This window comes from Pelodiscus sinensis, chromosome 22 (genome assembly GCF_049634645.1).
Source record: "Pelodiscus sinensis isolate JC-2024 chromosome 22, ASM4963464v1, whole genome shotgun sequence".
In the NCBI taxonomy this organism is placed as follows: Eukaryota; Metazoa; Chordata; order Testudines; family Trionychidae; genus Pelodiscus; species Pelodiscus sinensis.
Window position 1 is genome coordinate 25,008,016 of NC_134732.1, and position 18,313 is coordinate 25,026,328.

At 54.3% G+C, this 18,313-nt stretch overlaps 1 protein-coding gene across 3 annotated transcripts; it reads left to right on the top strand.

Annotated features, from left to right (window-relative positions):
* Positions 1-13: 13 nt before the first annotated feature.
* Positions 14-12,991, top strand: RABEPK (Rab9 effector protein with kelch motifs). 3 transcript variants are annotated; one of them, XM_075905699.1, is made up of 8 exons: positions 14-99; positions 4,708-4,770; positions 5,127-5,284; positions 6,160-6,312; positions 7,247-7,408; positions 8,696-8,845; positions 10,207-10,356; positions 12,657-12,991. In XM_075905699.1, the coding sequence occupies exons 2-8, from the start codon at positions 4,712-4,714 to the stop codon at positions 12,965-12,967; spliced, it is 1,143 nt and encodes a 380-aa protein (XP_075761814.1). In that variant the 5' UTR covers positions 14-99; positions 4,708-4,711; the 3' UTR covers positions 12,968-12,991. The 3 variants fall into 3 exon arrangements, with proteins under 3 accessions (XP_075761814.1, XP_075761816.1, XP_075761813.1); XM_075905698.1 differs by lacking the exon at positions 14-99 and adding an exon at positions 103-253; XM_075905701.1 differs by lacking the exons at positions 14-99; positions 7,247-7,408 and adding an exon at positions 101-253.
* Positions 12,992-18,313: the final 5,322 nt, after the last annotated feature.

An 18,313-nucleotide genomic window follows, 5' to 3' on the forward strand; every position in this document is an offset into this window, starting at 1 on the left:
AGGGGCACTTCCGGGGCGGGAGGCCGGAAGTCGGTCAGCCTGAGCGACCCGGGGGCCAGAAGCGGAAGCGCCCCGCCCCCACAGCCTTCCAGCGGGCAGGTGCCTTCGCCTCCGCGCCCCGCGCGCTCTGCCTCAGCCCCTGGCGCGCGGCGCAAAGCATGCCGGGAGCCGCGGGGCATGCCGGGCAGCGCGCTGGCCGCGCGGGGGGCGGGGCGGCGCTGTGAAGCGGCTCCGGGTTCCCCGCCCCGCGGCGGTGAGCGGGGGGGCCGGGCCGGGGGGGCCCAACGGGCCGGGGCCGATCCAGGCGGCCGCTCCTCCGCCTGCGCAGCGCCCGCCGGGGGGGGGCGATTCCCCTGCCCGCACTGGGGGGGGATCGGGGGGGGGCGGATTCCCCTGCCCGCACTGGGGGGGGGATCGGGGGGGGCGGATTCCCCTGCCCGCACTGGGGGGGGATCGGGGGGGGCGGATTCCCCTGCCCGCACTGGGGGGAGGATCGGGGGGGGGCAGATTCCCCTGCCCGCACTGGGGGGGGGATGGGGGGGGGCAGATTCCCCTGCCCGCACTGGGGGGAGGATCGGGGGGGGGGCAGATTCCCCTGCCCGCACTGGGGGGGGGATGGGGGGGGGCAGATTCCCCTGCCCGCACTGGGGGGAGGATCGGGGGGGGGCAGATTCCCCTGCCCGCACTGGGGGGGGGATGGGGGGGGGCAGATTCCCCTGCCCGCACTGGGGGGGGGATGGGGGGGGGGCAGATTCCCCTGCCCGCACTGGGGGGAGGATCGGGGGGGGGGCAGATTCCCCTGCCCGCACTGGGGGGGGGATGGGGGGGGCAGATTCCCCTGCCCGCACTGGGGGGGGATCGGGGGGGGGCAGATTCCCCTGCCCGCACTGGGGGGGGGGATGGGGGGGGCAGATTCCCCTGCCCGCACTGGGGGGGGATCGGGTGGGGCAGATTCCCCTGCCCGCACTGGGGGGAGGATCGGGGGGGGGGCAGATTCCCCTGCCCGCACTGGGGGGGGGATGGGGGGGGCAGATTCCCCTGCCCGCACTGGGGGGGGGATGGGGGGGGCAGATTCCCCTGCCCGCACTGGGGGGGGGGATCGGGGGGGGACAGATTCCCCTGCCCGCACTGGGGGGGATGGGGGCGCAGATTCCCCTGCCCGCACTGGGGGGGGGATCGGGGGGGGCAGATTCCCCTGCCCGCACTGGGGGGGGATCGGGGGGGGCAGATTCCCCTGCCCGCACTGGGGGGGATCGGGGGGCAGATTCCCCTGCCCGCACTGGGGGGGGATCGGGGGGGGCAGATTCCCCTGCCCGCACTGGGGGGGGATCGGGGGGGGCAGATTCCCCTGCCCGCACTGGGGGGGGATGGGGGGGCAGATTCCCCTGCCCGCACTGGGGGGGGGATCGGGGGGGGCAGATTCCCCTGCCCGCACTGGGGGGGGGATCGGGGGGGGCAGATTCCCCTGCCCGCACTGGGAGGGGATCGGGGGGGGGCAGATTCCCCTGCCCGCACTGGGAGGGGATCGGGGGGGGCAGATTCCCCTGCCCGCACTGGGGGGGGATCGGGGGGGCAGATTCCCCTGCCCGCACTGGGGGGGGATCGGGGGGGGCAGATTCCCCTGCCCGCACTGGGGGGGGCAGATTCCCCTGCCCGCACTGGGGGGGGGGATCGGGGGGGGCAGATTCCCCTGCCCGCACTGGGGGGGGGGATCGGGGGGGGCAGATTCCCCTGCCCGCACTGGGGGGGGGGATCGGGGGGGGCAGATTCCCCTGCCCGCACTGGGGGGGGGGATGGGGGGGGACAGATTCCCCTGCCCGCACTGGGGGGGGATCGGGGGGGGACAGATTCCCCTGCCCGCACTGGGGGGGGATGGGGGGGCAGATTCCCCTGCCCGCACTGGGAGGGGATCGGGGGGGCAGATTCCCCTGCCCGCACTGGGGGGGGATCGGGGGGGGCAGATTCCCCTGCCCGCACTGGAGGGGGGATCGGGGGGGGCAGATTCCCCTGCCCGCACTGGGGGGGGGGATGGGGGGGGACAGATTCCCCTGCCCGCACTGGGGGGGGATCGGGGGGGGGCAGATTCCCCTGCCCGCACTGGGGGGGGATCGGGGGGGGCAGATTCCCCTGCCCGCACTGGGGGGAGATGGGGGGGCAGATTCCCCTGCCCGCACTGGGGGGAGATGGGGGGGCAGATTCCCCTGCCCGCACTGGGGGGAGATGGGGGGGGCAGATTCCCCTGCCCGCACTGGGGGGGGATCGGGGGGGGCAGATTCCCCTGCCCGCACTGGGGGGGGATCGGGGGGGACAGATTCCCCTGCCCGCACTGGGGGGGGATGGGGGGGCAGATTCCCCTGCCTGCACTGGGAGGGGATCGGGGGGGCAGATTCCCCTGCCCGCACTGGGGGGAGATGGGGGGGACAGATTCCCCTGCCCGCACTGGGGGGGGGATCGGGGGGGGACAGATTCCCCTGCCCGCACTGGGGGGGGGGATCGGGGGGGGACAGATTCCCCTGCCCGCACTGGGGGGGATGGGGGCGCAGATTCCCCTGCCCGCACTGGGGGGGGATCGGGGGGGCAGATTCCCCTGCCCGCACTGGGGGGGGATCGGGGGGGGCAGATTCCCCTGCCCGCACGGGGGGGGGATGGGGGGGGACAGATTCCCCTGCCCGCACTGGGGGGGGGGATGGGGGGGGACAGATTCCCCTGCCCGCACTGGGGGGGGATCGGGGGGGGCAGATTCCCCTGCCCGCACTGGGAGGGGATCGGGGGGGGCAGATTCCCCTGCCCGCACTGGGGGGAGATGGGGGGGGGAGATTCCCCTGCCCGCACTGGGGGGGGATCGGGGGGGGACAGATTCCCCTGCCCGCACTGGGGGGGGATGGGGGGGCAGATTCCCCTGCCTGCACTGGGAGGGGATCGGGGGGGGGCAGATTCCCCTGCCCGCACTGGGGGGAGATGGGGGGGCAGATTCCCCTGCCCGCACTGGGGGGAGATGGGGGGGGCAGATTCCCCTGCCCGCACTGGGGGGGGAATCGGGGGGGCAGATTCCCCTGCCCGCACTGGGGGGAGATGGGGGGGACAGATTCCCCTGCCCGCACTGGGGGGGGGGATCGGGGGGGGACAGATTCCCCTGCCCGCACTGGGGGGGGATGGGGGCGCAGATTCCCCTGCCCGCACTGGGGGGGGATGGGGGCGCAGATTCCCCTGCCCGCACTGGCGGGGGGATCGGGGGGGCAGATTCCCCTGCCCGCACTGGGGGGGGGATCGGGGGGGCAGATTCCCCTGCCCGCACTGGCGGGGGGATCGGGGGGGCAGATTCCCCTGCCCGCACTGGGGGGGGGATCGGGGGGGGCAGATTCCCCTGCCCGCACTGGGGGGGAATCGGGGGGGGCAGATTCCCCTGCCCGCACTGGGGGGGAATCGGGGGGGGCAGATTCCCCTGCCCGCCCTGGGGGGGGAATCGGGGGGGGCGATTCCCCTGCCCGCACTGGGGGGGGATCGGGGGGGCAGATTCCCCTGCCCGCACTGGCGGGGGGATCGGGGGGGCCGATTCCCCTGCCCGCACTGGGGGGGGGATCGGGGGGGGCAGATTCCCCTGCCCGCACTGGCGGGGGGATCGGGGGGGCAGATTCCCCTGCCCGCACTGGGGGGGGGATCGGGGGGGGACAGATTCCCCTGCCCGCACTGGGGGGGGATGGGGGGGCAGATTCCCCTGCCTGCACTGGGAGGGGATCGGGGGGGGGCAGATTCCCCTGCCCGCACTGGGGGGAGATGGGGGGGCAGATTCCCCTGCCCGCACTGGGGGGAGATGGGGGGGGCAGATTGCCCTGCCCGCACTGGGGGGGGAATCGGGGGGGCAGATTCCCCTGCCCGCACTGGGGGGAGATGGGGGGGACAGATTCCCCTGCCCGCACTGGGGGGGGGGGATCGGGGGGGGACAGATTCCCCTGCCCGCACTGGGGGGGGATGGGGGCGCAGATTCCCCTGCCCGCACTGGGGGGGGATGGGGGCGCAGATTCCCCTGCCCGCACTGGGGGGGGATCGGGGGGGCAGATTCCCCTGCCCGCACTGGCGGGGGGATCGGGGGGGCAGATTCCCCTGCCCGCACTGGGGGGGGGGATCGGGGGGGCAGATTCCCCTGCCCGCACTGGCGGGGGGATCGGGGGGGCAGATTCCCCTGCCCGCACTGGGGGGGGGATCGGGGGGGGCAGATTCCCCTGCCCGCACTGGGGGGGAATCGGGGGGGGCAGATTCCCCTGCCCGCCCTGGGGGGGGGAATCGGGGGGGGCGATTCCCCTGCCCGCACTGGGGGGGGATCGGGGGGGCAGATTCCCCTGCCCGCACTGGCGGGGGGATCGGGGGGGCCGATTCCCCTGCCCGCACTGGGGGGGGGATCGGGGGGGGCAGATTCCCCTGCCCGCACTGGCGGGGGGATCGGGGGGGCAGATTCCCCTGCCCGCACTGGGGGGGGGATCGGGGGGGGCGATTCCCCTGCCCGCACTGGGGGGGGAATCGGGGGGGGCGATTCCCCTGCCCGCACTGGGGGGGGGAAATTGGGGGGGCGATTCCCCTGCCCGCACGGGGGGGGGGGAAATCGGGGGGGCGATTCCCCTGCCCGCAAGGGGGGGGGATCGGGGGGGGGGAGATTTCCTGCAGGCCCCAGAGGGTTTTAATGTGACTCTGGCTTTGCTTCCTTTGCTCAAGACCCATGAGGCCGAAGGCCTTGCCAATTCTGGAGCCTGGAGATGTTCCCCAAAGGGGCACGTGGTCAGTACATCTGAGCATTTTCCCATTTCTCCTCAGCCTCTCCCATTACTGTCGTTTGTTATTGCGTTATGACCCCAGTTATCTCACTGGAGTCTGTGGGTCAGATTCCCCCATTAAACCCTGATAACCCATCCTCCTCCTAGCATTTTTGATGAGCCTATGGGTTCAGATCAGAGTGTGGGGACTGTATTCTAAACTCACTTTTCCCCTCATTCCCCTGGTCCAGGAGTGGTTCACACCCTTCTCCAGCACAGCACTTGTGTATTGATTGCACTACAAATATCCCTGTCCTTTCCTCCCCAAACTACTTTGTGCACTCCAGGCCTGATTCTCATGCCTGTGTTTCCCTGTTCTAGGTACAAGCTTGTCCCTCAAGGAGAAAGGCCTAATGCACGCGTTGGCCATAACTGCTTATATTTGCCTTCAGCCCCAACTGCTGGGAAAGGCCAAGTGGTCATTGTTGGGGGAGCAGACCCCAGTGGCAGTTTCTCTGATGCCCACATCATAGATCTGGGTAAGAGCAGGAAGCATTCAGCAGTTTTGTTGCCTATTATGCTGTCTGTCCTTGGAAACCAAAACGTCTGTTCTATCCTTGCTGTGTTTGAGGAAGAATGGATCAGATCCATGAAAACACTTCAGTGGGATAACAAAAGCTGTGATTAGGCCTAGAAGCAGTAACACGGTTAATTCCAGCAGATCCACACAACAAACTTACAGCTGCACTGTATCTGGTGACGATTATCAGTCTCATCTGGCAGGAGAACGCTTTCCTGTTAGGTTAGTAACTTCACCCTCTATGGTAGCTGTGTTGGTGGGATGGGAGACATTCTCCTCCCCCAACATAACACTATCCCCACTGGAGGTGAAAGTCAGCATAACTACATTGCTTGGGGATGTGGGTTTTTCACACCCAAGTGATATAGTTCTATGTAGACCAAGCCTTAAGTGTTACATCCTCTCCAGATGGATGAAGGGCTCAATCCTGCTGTTGCATGGGTCTGCATATGGTTGTGGATGTAACTGAAGGATCGGAGCCTAGAAGGGAATAAAGTTTCAAGTCTGCATTTTCTGGACTTGAATCTCATGTCTGTGATCTGAGCTATGGACAGCCACAGTCATTTAGTTGGGGGATGAGAGAGGTGAGCTAGGAAACATAATGATGAAAGATATTCTGTCACGTGTTTGTATGCTGGGGTGTATTTATGGGGACTCTTTCAAGTTTCAGTCTCCATACTCAATAGGGAGATTAAATTGTGTTTATTTTGGCAAACGTGTAACTACTGAATTTTGTAGTGGTTACATGTTTACATGCGGAGCCCGGGGCGGGGCGGCAGCATTACTGTAAACATCAGTGTTGTAAATGGAGCTCTGTAATTCCCTCCATTTCAGATAGACACCAATGGTCAATGCCTGGTTGGATGGGCCTGTTGCCTCGATACGAACATGCCACCTTCATTCCCACTAGCAGCCCCACTAGCCTCTGGGTGTTTGGAGGGGCTGACCAGTCTGGAAATAGAAACTGCATTCAAGTGCTGAATCTAGGTGAGTGTGTGGTAGAATCCACCCATCTCCAGTCTTCTCTTTCTTTGTTGGATTGTTGCACATGCACTTGTTATCCACCTGAGAAACTGTTTGAATTACCTGGTTACGTTTGCAATGTCCAGGTTACAACTTCAAAAGCTGTATTTACAGGCTGCTGATTTTCTTTATTTCTTCCTAGAAGTTTTAAAGACTAGCTAGGATCAAACCTATGATTTTCTGAAAGTGCTGTGTTCCCCTTGGGTTCCTTGCTGCAGGCAATGCACTGTTCTTAGTGCTTCACAGCAACAAATCCCCTACCTGATGCCAGCAGGAGCATTCTTGTGTCAAACAAGTGAGTCCTGCCAGAGGCAGCTCAGCCCACCATGCAGTTTAATGTAGGTCATTTGAGTGCGATATAGCGTGGTCTGCTCTGCATGGGTATTAAAGAGTCTTGGAGGTGTTTGCCCTGGAGTTAACTAAAATTCCTCTCCCTTTTCTATGGCTTTGTGTGCCTGTTTTCAGCCTGTCTGTTGCCTTCCACTACACGTCTCGACTTGTGCAATGATAAAGATTCACTGTACAAATATCAAGGTGTGGAATAAATACAAAAGCTTTCTAGGATTAGTGGGAAGTCCCAGCAGCCATGCTTGATTTCAGTGTATAAATACATTCCACAAAGTCAGTTGTGGTTATGTAGATGGGATATAGCATTTTGTCAGGTGCTGTAAACAAACCTGAATTAGGCACGTGCAACAAATTGACCTTTCATTTGCAACTTGGATTTTTTCCCTCATTTCCCAAAAGCCATTTTTTGCCATGCTTGACTTTTGCTCATCACTGTGGTTTGTGCTTAATAATTCCTCGTCGAGTCAATTTCAGTGCTGAAAAATTCATATACACAAGGTAACTTCTTGTTATATATTTATGAACAATTATCATTTCCTCTTTTAATTAGGCACAGGAATTTGGGAAAGCCCTCAAGTGATTGGGACTCAGCCACTCCCTAGGACGTACCACACATCATCAGCGGCTATAGGAGACCGGCTTTATGTGCTTGGAGGGGGAGATAAAGGAGCAGAGCCCGTTAAAGATGCACAACTTCATGTGTTTGACACAAGTAATAATATAAGTTAAATAACTAATGTTTTCTTACACTGAGTTCAATGATTCATTGTCCACTTGAACTGAAAGCTTGCGTGGTACAGATACAAAGACCTGGAAATGGAAATAATACATAAAGAAGTGGGTAATAGAGTATTGTGTATTATTAGACACTGTTTTTTGGCTGCAGGTTTAAATTAGATTAATGGGCTTCCCCCCCATCTGAAGCTTATCAACATCACACGGGAACTTGGTAGTACCTTCAGTGGAAAGATCTAAGAGAAGAGTGTCATTGGCATTGCCGGTCGGGATTGAGGTGCATTGTCAGAATCCTCCAACTGCAACCACAACTTGCTGTAGTAGCCACTCTCTTTTAGTAGAAAGAACATCATATGTTGCTCACTTCACTACGAAGGGACAATACATAGAGCAAGAAAAAATATTTTTTGTCTATTGCACCAGCTGCATGGAATTACTTCTAGAAGAGATATACAAATAGCTACATTTCTTTGCTGAGTATGTGTTAAGAATGTTAAGAGTCGGGTAACAATTTGTATCGACTACACGATTAGTCAATAAGGGAAGGCGGTCGGTCGGTAAGAGAAGGCAGGTCCAGGACCGTTTTGGCTCTGCATTTTAAATGTAGTAAGACCCGGCCTGGCTTTTACTACATTTAAAATGCAGAGCAATAGCAGGGGTAGCTCCTGGCCTGGTGCAAGCTGGGACTGAGCCTGGCTTGCTCAGTCCCGGCTCACACCGGGTCCAGTAGCCCCTGTCTATGGGGGTTCCATCGGGGGCTGGGACACCCCCCCCCCCCAGCCCCTGTGGACAGGGGCTGCACTGTAGGATGCAGAGCAACCTCCTCTGCCCCCCACCTTGTTCTGCTGCCTCTGATAGAGGCAAAATGCAGGGCAGAGGTGGGCAGGTGGCATCATGGAGATGGTGCTAGGGGCACTGGCTTTTAAGCTGGCTCCCCCCAGAACTGGCTCCTGCTTTACTCCCCTTCCTTTGCTGCTTTTGATACAAAGACAGGAAGGTGGGGTGGAATGCAAGTAGTTGAATAGTCGACTCGACTACCTGATAAGCCTAGGCTTATCAGCTACTTGACTACTTGCTTACATCCCTATTATTTATTTCAATTGCTTCTTGCAATAATCCCAGAAACTAGACTCTTGAACTTCATTGTTATTTATTTAAAAATCGTCACACTTGGTCTAGAGGTCCCTAGACCTGGGTTTCTGGTTTATTGGCTTTACAGAGCTCCAGCAACTCATTACGTAATCATATGTATTCCCATTTCTAGCCACTTTGACTTGGTCACAGCCAGAAGTACATGGTAATCCGCCCTCACCTCGGCATGGCCATGTAGTGGTTGCAGTTGGGACCAAGCTTTTCGTACATGGTGGATTATCCGGTGATACTTTTTACAATGATCTGTTCTTCATTGATATAAGTAAGTATATGAAGTAGCTATCACTGTATTAAATAGTGTACTGCAGCTTTGGGAGAGACCATCTCTTACAAAACCATTACAATAATTATTGTATACGTGCAGTAGATCTGCTCAAAGGTAACTGGTTGGTGCTCTGGGCATGTTGGTTTTGTTATCATGCTGACCCTGCATTTTTTAAGTAGGCAGAAATCCTATTGGCTTTGGCGAGAGATCTGTAACACAGGTCTAATAGATTGGGATTTGTGGTAATGATCCAGAAGTGTTTGTGCAGGCCACATGTATATCAAAGCCAACAGCCAACTTGTTACAAGCTAAGAGATGCAGGCATTTCTGTAACATGGCTATGGAATTAATTACTATCTGGCGTATCTAAGCACTGAATGTATGTTGCCGTGGGGGTTCTTTTGACTGTCACTGTCAAGTGGTTTTTCAGCAAAGTGTCTGAAAGCCTGGCTCCCATATTTCTTTCATAAATAGCTGCAGTAGCATATTCTGTAAATAAGAATTAAAACAATGCTCTTATCTTACTGTATAAGGCACTCTCATGAGTCAGAATGGCCGTGAAAGCATTATCCTTTCCTTTGAGGAGAATCTCAGAGTTATAAACACCTGGAGAATTGAATTGGTTCATACCCCGGAACAAAATATTGTGATTATTCTTTTAAAAGTTTATAACTGAACATTGATTTAATACAACTTGAAACTTTACCATCAGAAGGAAAATGTGCTTTTCTTCATCTTAATTTAAATGAAACAAACACAGAAAAAGTTTCCTTGTCAAATCTGTTTTAAATGTCCTTGTTTTTAGTAGTTGACGTTTAACCATACGGTATTTGTGTTTTTAATCTCTGCTGCTGCTTGATTGCATACTTCCATTCCAGATAAGGCTCATGGTTGACAAGTCAATGCATAACTGAGGTTCTGTTGTAATATAGACTGGTGCTTATGAACTGGTTGCTCCCCTGTTATATATGGGAGAACATTCTTAACCAGCTGAGCTCTTGATACTTGGCAGCTGTCAGTACCACCAGGAATTCCCATGCCATGTAAAGAAAAAAATCTAGCACAGCCCCACCAAAGGAAAATCTTTGTGTTCCCCCAGTGCTACCACCTCAAAAGGATGCAGAAGAGTGTTATAACTGTTGTTCAGATCCAGAAAAACCAGCAGTCTTAGTAGTAGCCTGAGCCCTTACAAGCAAAGCCCAAGTGTGACTGCTTTAAAACAAAAGCAAACCCAAAGATGGGTCTGATTCTCCCAGAGGGTTTCAGACCCTGCCCAATGGTTGGCCCTTCAGTGTGAATAAAGAGCCGTTTATTTCAGTCTGTAAAATGTAGCTATTAATTTATTTTTCTGCCTATAGATCACATGAGATGGGAAAAGTTACCAGCTGCTGGTGATGTCCCAGAAGGCCGGGCAGCCCACTCAGCTGCTGCCTTTGGAGACCATCTGTATATTTTTGGTGGAATGGATGCAACTGGGGCACTGGATACAATGTATAAATATCACATAGGTGGGAAGGGTTTTTCATAAAATTCCACAAAGGTTCCTTAATTACCGTATGAAATTATAAAAGCAACAAGGAGTCCTGTGGCACCTTATAGACCCGTGGTCACCAACCAGTCGCTCACGAGCTACTGGTCGATCTCGAGGCCTCGACCAGTCGCTCGTGAAGCGTCCTGTAAGCCCCGCCCCCATTTCCCTCCCACCCCCCAGAAGTCCCGCTACTTACCTCTAGAGAAGACAGAGGTAGTATTGGCTTCCGGCGCACTGGGGTTTGGCCCCGGGGCTTCCCGGCGCGGGGAGGGGGTTGACGCCTGGACAAGCGCCTGCGGGGCTTCCCAGCGCGGGTAGGGGGGTCGGCTCTCTGGGCAGGCGCGCGCAAGGCTTTCCTGCACGGGAGGGCGGCGGGGGGTTGGCCCCGGGGCAGGTGAGCGCACGCGGGGCTTCCCTGTGTGGAGGGGGGAGTTGGCCCTGGGGCAGGCGCGCGTGGCTTTCCCTCCGCGGGTGCGGGGGTTGGCCCCCTGGGCAGGCGCACACGCGAGGCTTTCCTGCACGGGGGTTTGGCTCCGGGGCAGGCGCGCACACGCGGGGCTTCCCTGCCTGGGTGGGGGGGGGTCGGACCTCTGGGCAGGTGCGCGCGAGGCTTTCCTGTACGGGGGAGGGGGATGGCCCCGGGGCAGGTGAGCGCGCACGGGGCTTCCCTGCGTGGGGGTTTGGCCCCGGGGCAGGCGCGCACGGGGCTTCCCTGCACGGGTGGGGGGGTCGGCCCCCTGGGCAGGCACGCGTGGGTTTCCGGGGGGGAATGCTGGGAGGAGAGAGATGCAGGGGACTCTTTGCCTCCACTGGCATCCCGCTCCCCTGTCCCCACTCCCCTGTCCTCAACTACAGAATGCTGTCTCCATTCCTGTCCCCACTCCCCGAACTCTGTCCCCAGCTACAGAACTGTCCCCACTCCCTAAATTCTGTCCCCATTCGCGTCCCCACTCCCCGAACTCTGTCCCCACTCCCCGAACTCTGTCCCCACTGGCACTCTGTCCCCTGCTGCAGAATCCTGTCCTCTGCCCTCCCAGCACCCTGTTCCCTCTCCCCTGCCTCCAGCCACAGTACTCCGTCCCCTCAAAATGTATAATTATAAATGCTTCATTTTAGATTTAAATAGCATGAATACAAAACAGACCATTTATTTCATAACTATAAACACGTGATTTTAATTGTATGTATCACATAATTTAAAAATAAACTGTTTATCAGAGTGTGTAAGTAAGGGCTGGGGATAGCAAGTGATGGACAGGAGGAGAATAGAGAGGGCGGGGCTTCAAGGAAGGGGCGGGGCAGTAGATCTTTGCCTGTTCTGAGATTTAAAAAGTGATCTTGGGTGTAAAAAGGTTGGAGACCACTGTTATAGACTAACAGATTTATTGGAGCATAAGCTTTCGTGGTGAAAGACCCACTTTGTTAGATGCATGTAGTGGAAATTCCAGAGGCAGGTATAAATATGCAGGCATAAGAAAAGAGTACTAATTGAGAGTAAGGCTAGAGATAATGAGGTCAATTCAGCCCCACTTCTAGCAGCTGATGTGGATGTGTGAACACCAAGGGAGGAGAAACTGCTTTTGTAGTTAGCTAGCCATTCACAGTCTTTGTTTAATCCTAAAATGATAGTGTCAAATTAGCAGATGAACTGTAGCTCTGCAGTTTCTCTTTGAAGTCTGTTTTTAAAGTTTTTTTTTGTTGCAGGATGGCTACTTTTATATCTGCTACTGTGTGTCCAGGGAGATTGAAGTGCTCTCCTACAGGTTTTTGTATATTACCATTCCTGATACCTGATTTGTGTCCATTGATTCTTTTATGTAGGGACTGTCCAGTTTGGCCGATGTACATGGCAGAGGGGCATTGCTGGCACATGATGGTGTACATTACATTGGTAGATGTGCAGGCGAATGAACCCGTGATGGTGTAGCTGATCTGGTTAGATCCTGTGATGGTGTCGCTGGTGTAGATATGTGGGCAGAGTAGGCACCGAGGTTTGTTGCAGGGATTGGTTCCTGTGTTAGTTACGTGGTGCGATGTATGTGTAGATTTCTGAATCTATTGAAATCTATGGCATTTCTCCAGTTCTACACTGGCATAATGGTATACGGTCAATCCATATCACCCTCCTTTTTTTTTTTTTTTTTTTTTAAGGGGGTTATAACATTGCAGACTAGTCCATAATTTATGATGCTGTTATCCTCATTCTTTTTGTTAGCCTCATTTTTTGTGAATTTCAAACTGATTTCGTACTGAGTTTTCTGTCTTTTTTAACTGCAGAAAATCGACGATGGACACTATTAGAATTTGATTCTCCTTTGCCCCCTGGAAGGTTGGACCATTCCATGTGCATCATTCCATGGCAAGTACGTGTCAATGTGAAGAACAGAGATTCAGAAGCTGTAACCAGCCAAAACAAAATTGGGAAGGAAGCAACTGAAACAGTCAGTGATGAAGGTGACTCTGATCAAAAAAAGCAAATAGGGAAAGGCTTTACAGAAGACAAATTAATGTATTTGTTTTTAATATTTGGTGGTATGGATACTCGAGGGGAGATTCACAGGGACTGTATAGTGAATCTGATTAAGTAATAAAACCAGAGTACTCAAACTGTCCATTTGTATCAGTCTAATTTTTTCAGTGTTTATAACTTAACGGATCACACTGAGAAATCCTGGTATGAAGTGACAGTGCTGTGCGAAGCAGAAAACCCTTTTGATTAGAATGTTAATGTTAGAGATGACTGTTACTTTCTTCCTGTACTGCTGTGTGTATTTACAGATATATAATGTCCTTAATCCCAAAGCGTCACCAACTCCAGTAATGTGAACAGATACTTTTTACACTCTCTTTCAGAGGATAGGCAGATACGATGCACATTTTGCTATTGGCAAGAGAGGTGGAACAGAAGCTGGGGTGTCTGGCTTTGGAATCTGCCTTGTGAGCAAGATGAGTTGATGGAATGTGCTTTGAATGAAACAAACTAAATGTCATTTGTTTGAGGTAACCTTTCCATAGCCGCCTTCTGTTTAGCAAGTCCTCTTCATCTCTAATTTCTCAGGGCTGGTCTCCATGGAGAAATTTGACGTAAATATGCCAGTATAGTTAACATTGTTGCTATATTGGTCTAATCCCTAGGTTACCTCTTATTCCAAATTTTATTAATTTGGAAGTAGTATACAGTAGAACACTGGTAATGGATTACTCAGGATTGGAGGTTTGTAACTTTAAACAAAAGGTTATGGTTCTTTCAAAAGTTTACAACTGAACATTGACATTATACAGCTTTGAAGCTTTACCATGCAAAAGAAAATGGTTGTTTTTCCCCTTAGTCTTTGCTGCTGCTGCCTTATTGCATACTTCTGAGGTGTGTCGTTGACTAGTCTCTTTGTAACAGACTACTGTGTAAATTCAACTTGAAAAAAAAATCCTCTTACTCTGAAATAAGGGTGTTCACAGTGAGGACGGACAAGGGTAACACTAAAACTTCCTGTGTAGATAAGCCCCTGTATAGCTCCCTTCAGGTGGGAGCACTGGGGATCTGTAATCCTCTTATGGGGGTAAAACTTAAAATTCCTGGATTTAACTTGATACTAGTGACTGACACAGTGTAGATATGGCCACTGAGGTTGCTTTATCTATTGCTGAATTACATTTATTCTGCTGATGTTTGAAACTAGTAGGTGAAACTTCAGTTATTCCAAATCTAAAGCTTATGCCAGCAAGCCTTTTATTTAGTAAAAGTTAATTTCAAGGAATATGAAGGTCTGTCATTTAAAAAAAACAAAAAACACCTGAAATGTGTTCCTAGATAGGCCAAAGATAAAATTGTAAGTTAATAGGGGGCTGAAATCTGCCCTCTGTGAAATCAATTTTCTTGGTTTTTTTTTCTCCTTGTAACTTAATCTTAAAGATCAATGTTTTAGTGAAACTTGGCAAAGCCCATTCTACTATTCAGATGTAACTGATTGCTAGAGGTCTGTGGAGGGTGGGGGATTAATAGTGGTACTAAGAAATGGAGAGTGAACTGGAAATTAAACATAATTGGACAGTGATTGTAAAAAAAAACAAATTAATCTGAGTCAAAGGTAACACACAGTGCCCAAAGTACAGTAATTCCTCAACATTGTTATGTTTCTGAAAAATGTAATAAGTGTAATGTTAAATGAATCTCGTTTTCCTGTAAGAATTAATATAAATGAGGGATGTGCTAAGTTCCAAGGACATTTTTTGCCAGGCAAAAGGCATTATGTACATAGGCAGTGTAAGTTTTAAATGACAGAAAGAAGAGGAAATGTGGCTGCAGGGATATGCCCCTCCCTCCTTGCTTTGTGCATGCAAAGGCAGAGAGATACAGCTCACTAGTAGATAGATTGTGGCCATCCATCAGAAAGAGCTGCTGCTTGACCCCTGGAGGGTGGGCACTAGGGGAAGCAGTTCAGAGGGAAGAGGTTGAGGTGTTCCACTTCTGCTACAGCTGAAGGCATTTCTTGTGGTGGGATATCCCTGCTGTGCCTAATGAATGACCCTGGGCAGATCCCCTTTGGCAGCAGATGCTGTGTTCCCTAGCCAAGGCCCTGGCTGAGAACATGCCTTCCTGATTGTGTCTCCGGCAATCCCTGTGCATAGGCACCACCCCACTGATGGCTGCTAAGTGGGAGTAGCCTATGTGTAGCTGGGCAAAGGAGCTGCTCTTTCTACTGTTTTAACTTGCTTTTCGTGGGCTGCTGCCCCCGTGTTTTCTTATCCCTTCGAGCAAAGGAGGGGAACTGAACATTGTGTATAGAACTGTATTCAGCTGCGAGACAGGCACTGCTGTGCATCTTTCCCCTCCCCCACCTGCTTTGCAAGTGACCTCTCAGGCACTCCAGGTGGTGCCCTATTCCCTAGAGCCGTGGTCACCAACCAGTCGATCGCAAGGCGTTCGGGCAACCCCACCCCCCATTTTTCCCCCACCCCCGAGAAGCCCCACTACCTACCTCTAGTGTAGTGCCGGCTTCCCGCGGAGAGGACAGAAGTCCTGTTCGAAGCCCGCGTCACTTCCAGGAGTTCGGGAAGTGCGCGGGTTGCTCCCCTCCCACAGCTCTGTTGCGTGCTGGGGGAGGGGACGTTGGCCCCGGAGGAGGAGTGCGGAGGCTTCCCTGTGCCGCCAGCGCCAGAGGGGTGAGTTGAGCGCAGGGGTTTCCCTACGCCGTGGGAGCGGGGGTTGGCCCCGGGGCAGATGCCTGTGGGGGTTGGCCGCGCTGTGGGAGGAGAGGGGATGGGCCGGTCCACGCCGTGGAAGGGGGGTATGGACCTCGGGCAGGCGCCCACGGGGGTTTGGCCCCGCCACAGGAGGGGGGGATTGTCCCCGGGGCAGGCTCCTGTGGGGGTTTGGCCCCGCCGCGGGAGAGGGGGGTTGGCCCCGGGGCAGGCATGTGAGGGGTTTCCCTGCCCCGCGGGGGGGGAGGGGGAGTCAGGCCCGGAGGAGGCATACGCTGGCTTCCCTCTTGGAGGTGGGGGGGAGAATCCTGGGAGGAGGCAGATGCAGAGGACTCTCTGCTGCCACTGGCACCCTGTCGCCACTCCCCAGATCCTACTCCCCTGTCCCCAGCCCTTCCAGCACCCCGTTCCCTCTCCACTGCCCCCAGCTGCAGAACCCTGCTGCTACTGGCACCCTGTTGCCACTCCCCAGACCCTACTCCCCTGCCCCCAGCTACAGAACCCTGTCCTCTGCCCTCCCAGCACCCCGTTCCCTCTCCCCTGCCCCCAGCTACAGAACTCTGTCCCCACAAAATGTATAATTCTAAATGCTTCATTGTACATTTAAATAGCATGAATAAAACAGACCATTTATTCCATAGCTATAAACATGTGATTTTAATTTTATATATCCCATAATTTAAAAAAAACTTTCAGAGTGTGTAAGTAAGGGTTGGGAATAGCAAGTGATGGACAGGAGGGGAATAGAGGGCGGGGCTTCAAGGAAGGGGCGTGGCAGTAGATCTTTGCCGGTTCTGAGATTTAACAAGTGATCTTGGGTGTAAAAAGGTTGGAGACCACTGCCCTAGAGGGTGGTGGGCCACAGAGCAACTGAATTGCTGGGGGTGGGTATCATGGTGTTTGCAAATGTTCTGCAAGGTATCCCTCAGCCCATGGCAGGAGAGGGGAAGCTACCTGAGCTGCAACAGCCTCCCCTAACCAGACCACGTTGGCTTTGCTAAGGCAGCATTCAACCTGTGTCCCTGCTCCCTCTTCCCATTCTTGTGTAAGGGGACTGTTAGCCCCTTACTAAAACTTGGGGTTTTTTGGTTAGCTAGCTCCCAGTATCAAAAGGGGAAGAGTTGGTGAGAAATCAGGGCCCTGAGCCCGAGGTCAACACTCAAGTCAGCCTGATTGACAGGCCAAAGAGGGAATTAGGCCAGATCCTGTCCTCAGAGCTGGGATTTTTGGGTCTGAGAAAAAGGGTAGAGAGCTAAGAAGAGTTGCAAAGGATGCTGAGCAGACCTGCAGTGACTAGAGCCAAAGGGGTCAGAAGCAATGCAAGGAGCCTGGCAAAGCAGCATAGTCTGCAGCTGGGTGTGGTGAGCAGGTGGGACTAGCAAAAAGGGATGGGGAAGAGGCTCTGGGCAGGGAGGCACTACCAGCCAAGAGGCCTTGTAGGCCAGACAGTGAGAGGGATCCTGCCACCTAAAGCTGAAGTCCTGTGGTTACTGCCAGAGCAAGCATGTCCAGCCTGTACACCTGGGGCCTGAGGGGGCCCTAGGGACTTGAGGGACAGACTGAACTGTCCTTACACACTGCACACTGTTTGTGATGTCCCTGTGCCATGGAGTGAGGCTGTGCGCCCTTTTAACCTCATTTTCTTTTCAATCGCTGTTGAATTGTATTCACTTTGAACTAGATGTAATGATCAGTGAGTCAGAAAAGGATCCAGTATGAAGAGAGCAACCTGGGCCCAGCCTTGTTGGGATTTTGAGGACTGTGCTACTCAGGAGAGTGGAAGGGCAGCCAGGCCTTTGGGTAAAATAAGTGGGAGTGGGGACTCAGATCCTTTTGCTGGTCCATTTTACCAGGGTAGTAGAGAAGCCAGTAAAGTTCCCCACAATAGCAGGATGGTTACCCTGCTTCCACTTGCTTCTCCTCTCAACATTGGGTCCACCCTTCCCCTGGCCTGAGCCCCTAGCAACAGGCAGGGTGATGTGCACTACTTCCTGATGAGCACGACTAGCAACAATGTTGAGAGCATTGCATGTTTAAATTAGCATGTTCTAATAGAGCTATCCAAACTATTCTAGTAGCCTGCATATGTTTTGTGAATGAAGGAAGGCATGCTCCTTACTAAAGTTTTCCAGTGGTGCAGCAAATAAATGAATCCATTAAGGGATTAAAGTGTCATTATGCTGAGCAAAAATACTGTTTTACAGAGCTGACTTTCCCTGCACAGTCATATAGCAGAGCTTTAAGACAATACTGGCAGATAGCCAAGAGTCCATGGTAAGCAGCTGCATGATTCAGCCAGGCAATTCCCCATGCTACAGTGTTGAGCCTTTGCTGTCACCACAGGGTAGGCATGTTGTTGCTGTATGTAGTTGAGGCACAGTAAATCTTAAGAGCTTGACAGCTAGCTCCAAAACACCTTTGGGCATCAAATCTCCCAACACTGATCCCTGTTTGACATGTTTCAATGGAGTCAGAAGGTACTTGGAATGGTAAAAATCCTCCATCCATACTGAGGCTGACTGGACTTAGCTGAAAACACAAATGGTCTGCTACCCCCACAAGTTCAAGAAATAGCTGAACCCCCTTCATGTCTAGCAGCACCTTTAGGTTAAATGATTACACTGAAATGCTGTAGGAGTTGTAGGATGAACAGAACTTTAGTTGGAGAGCTTAGCACTCAGTGAGTTTGGTAGTTTAAGCAACCTTCCAGGAAATCAGAATCAAGGTATGCTAGA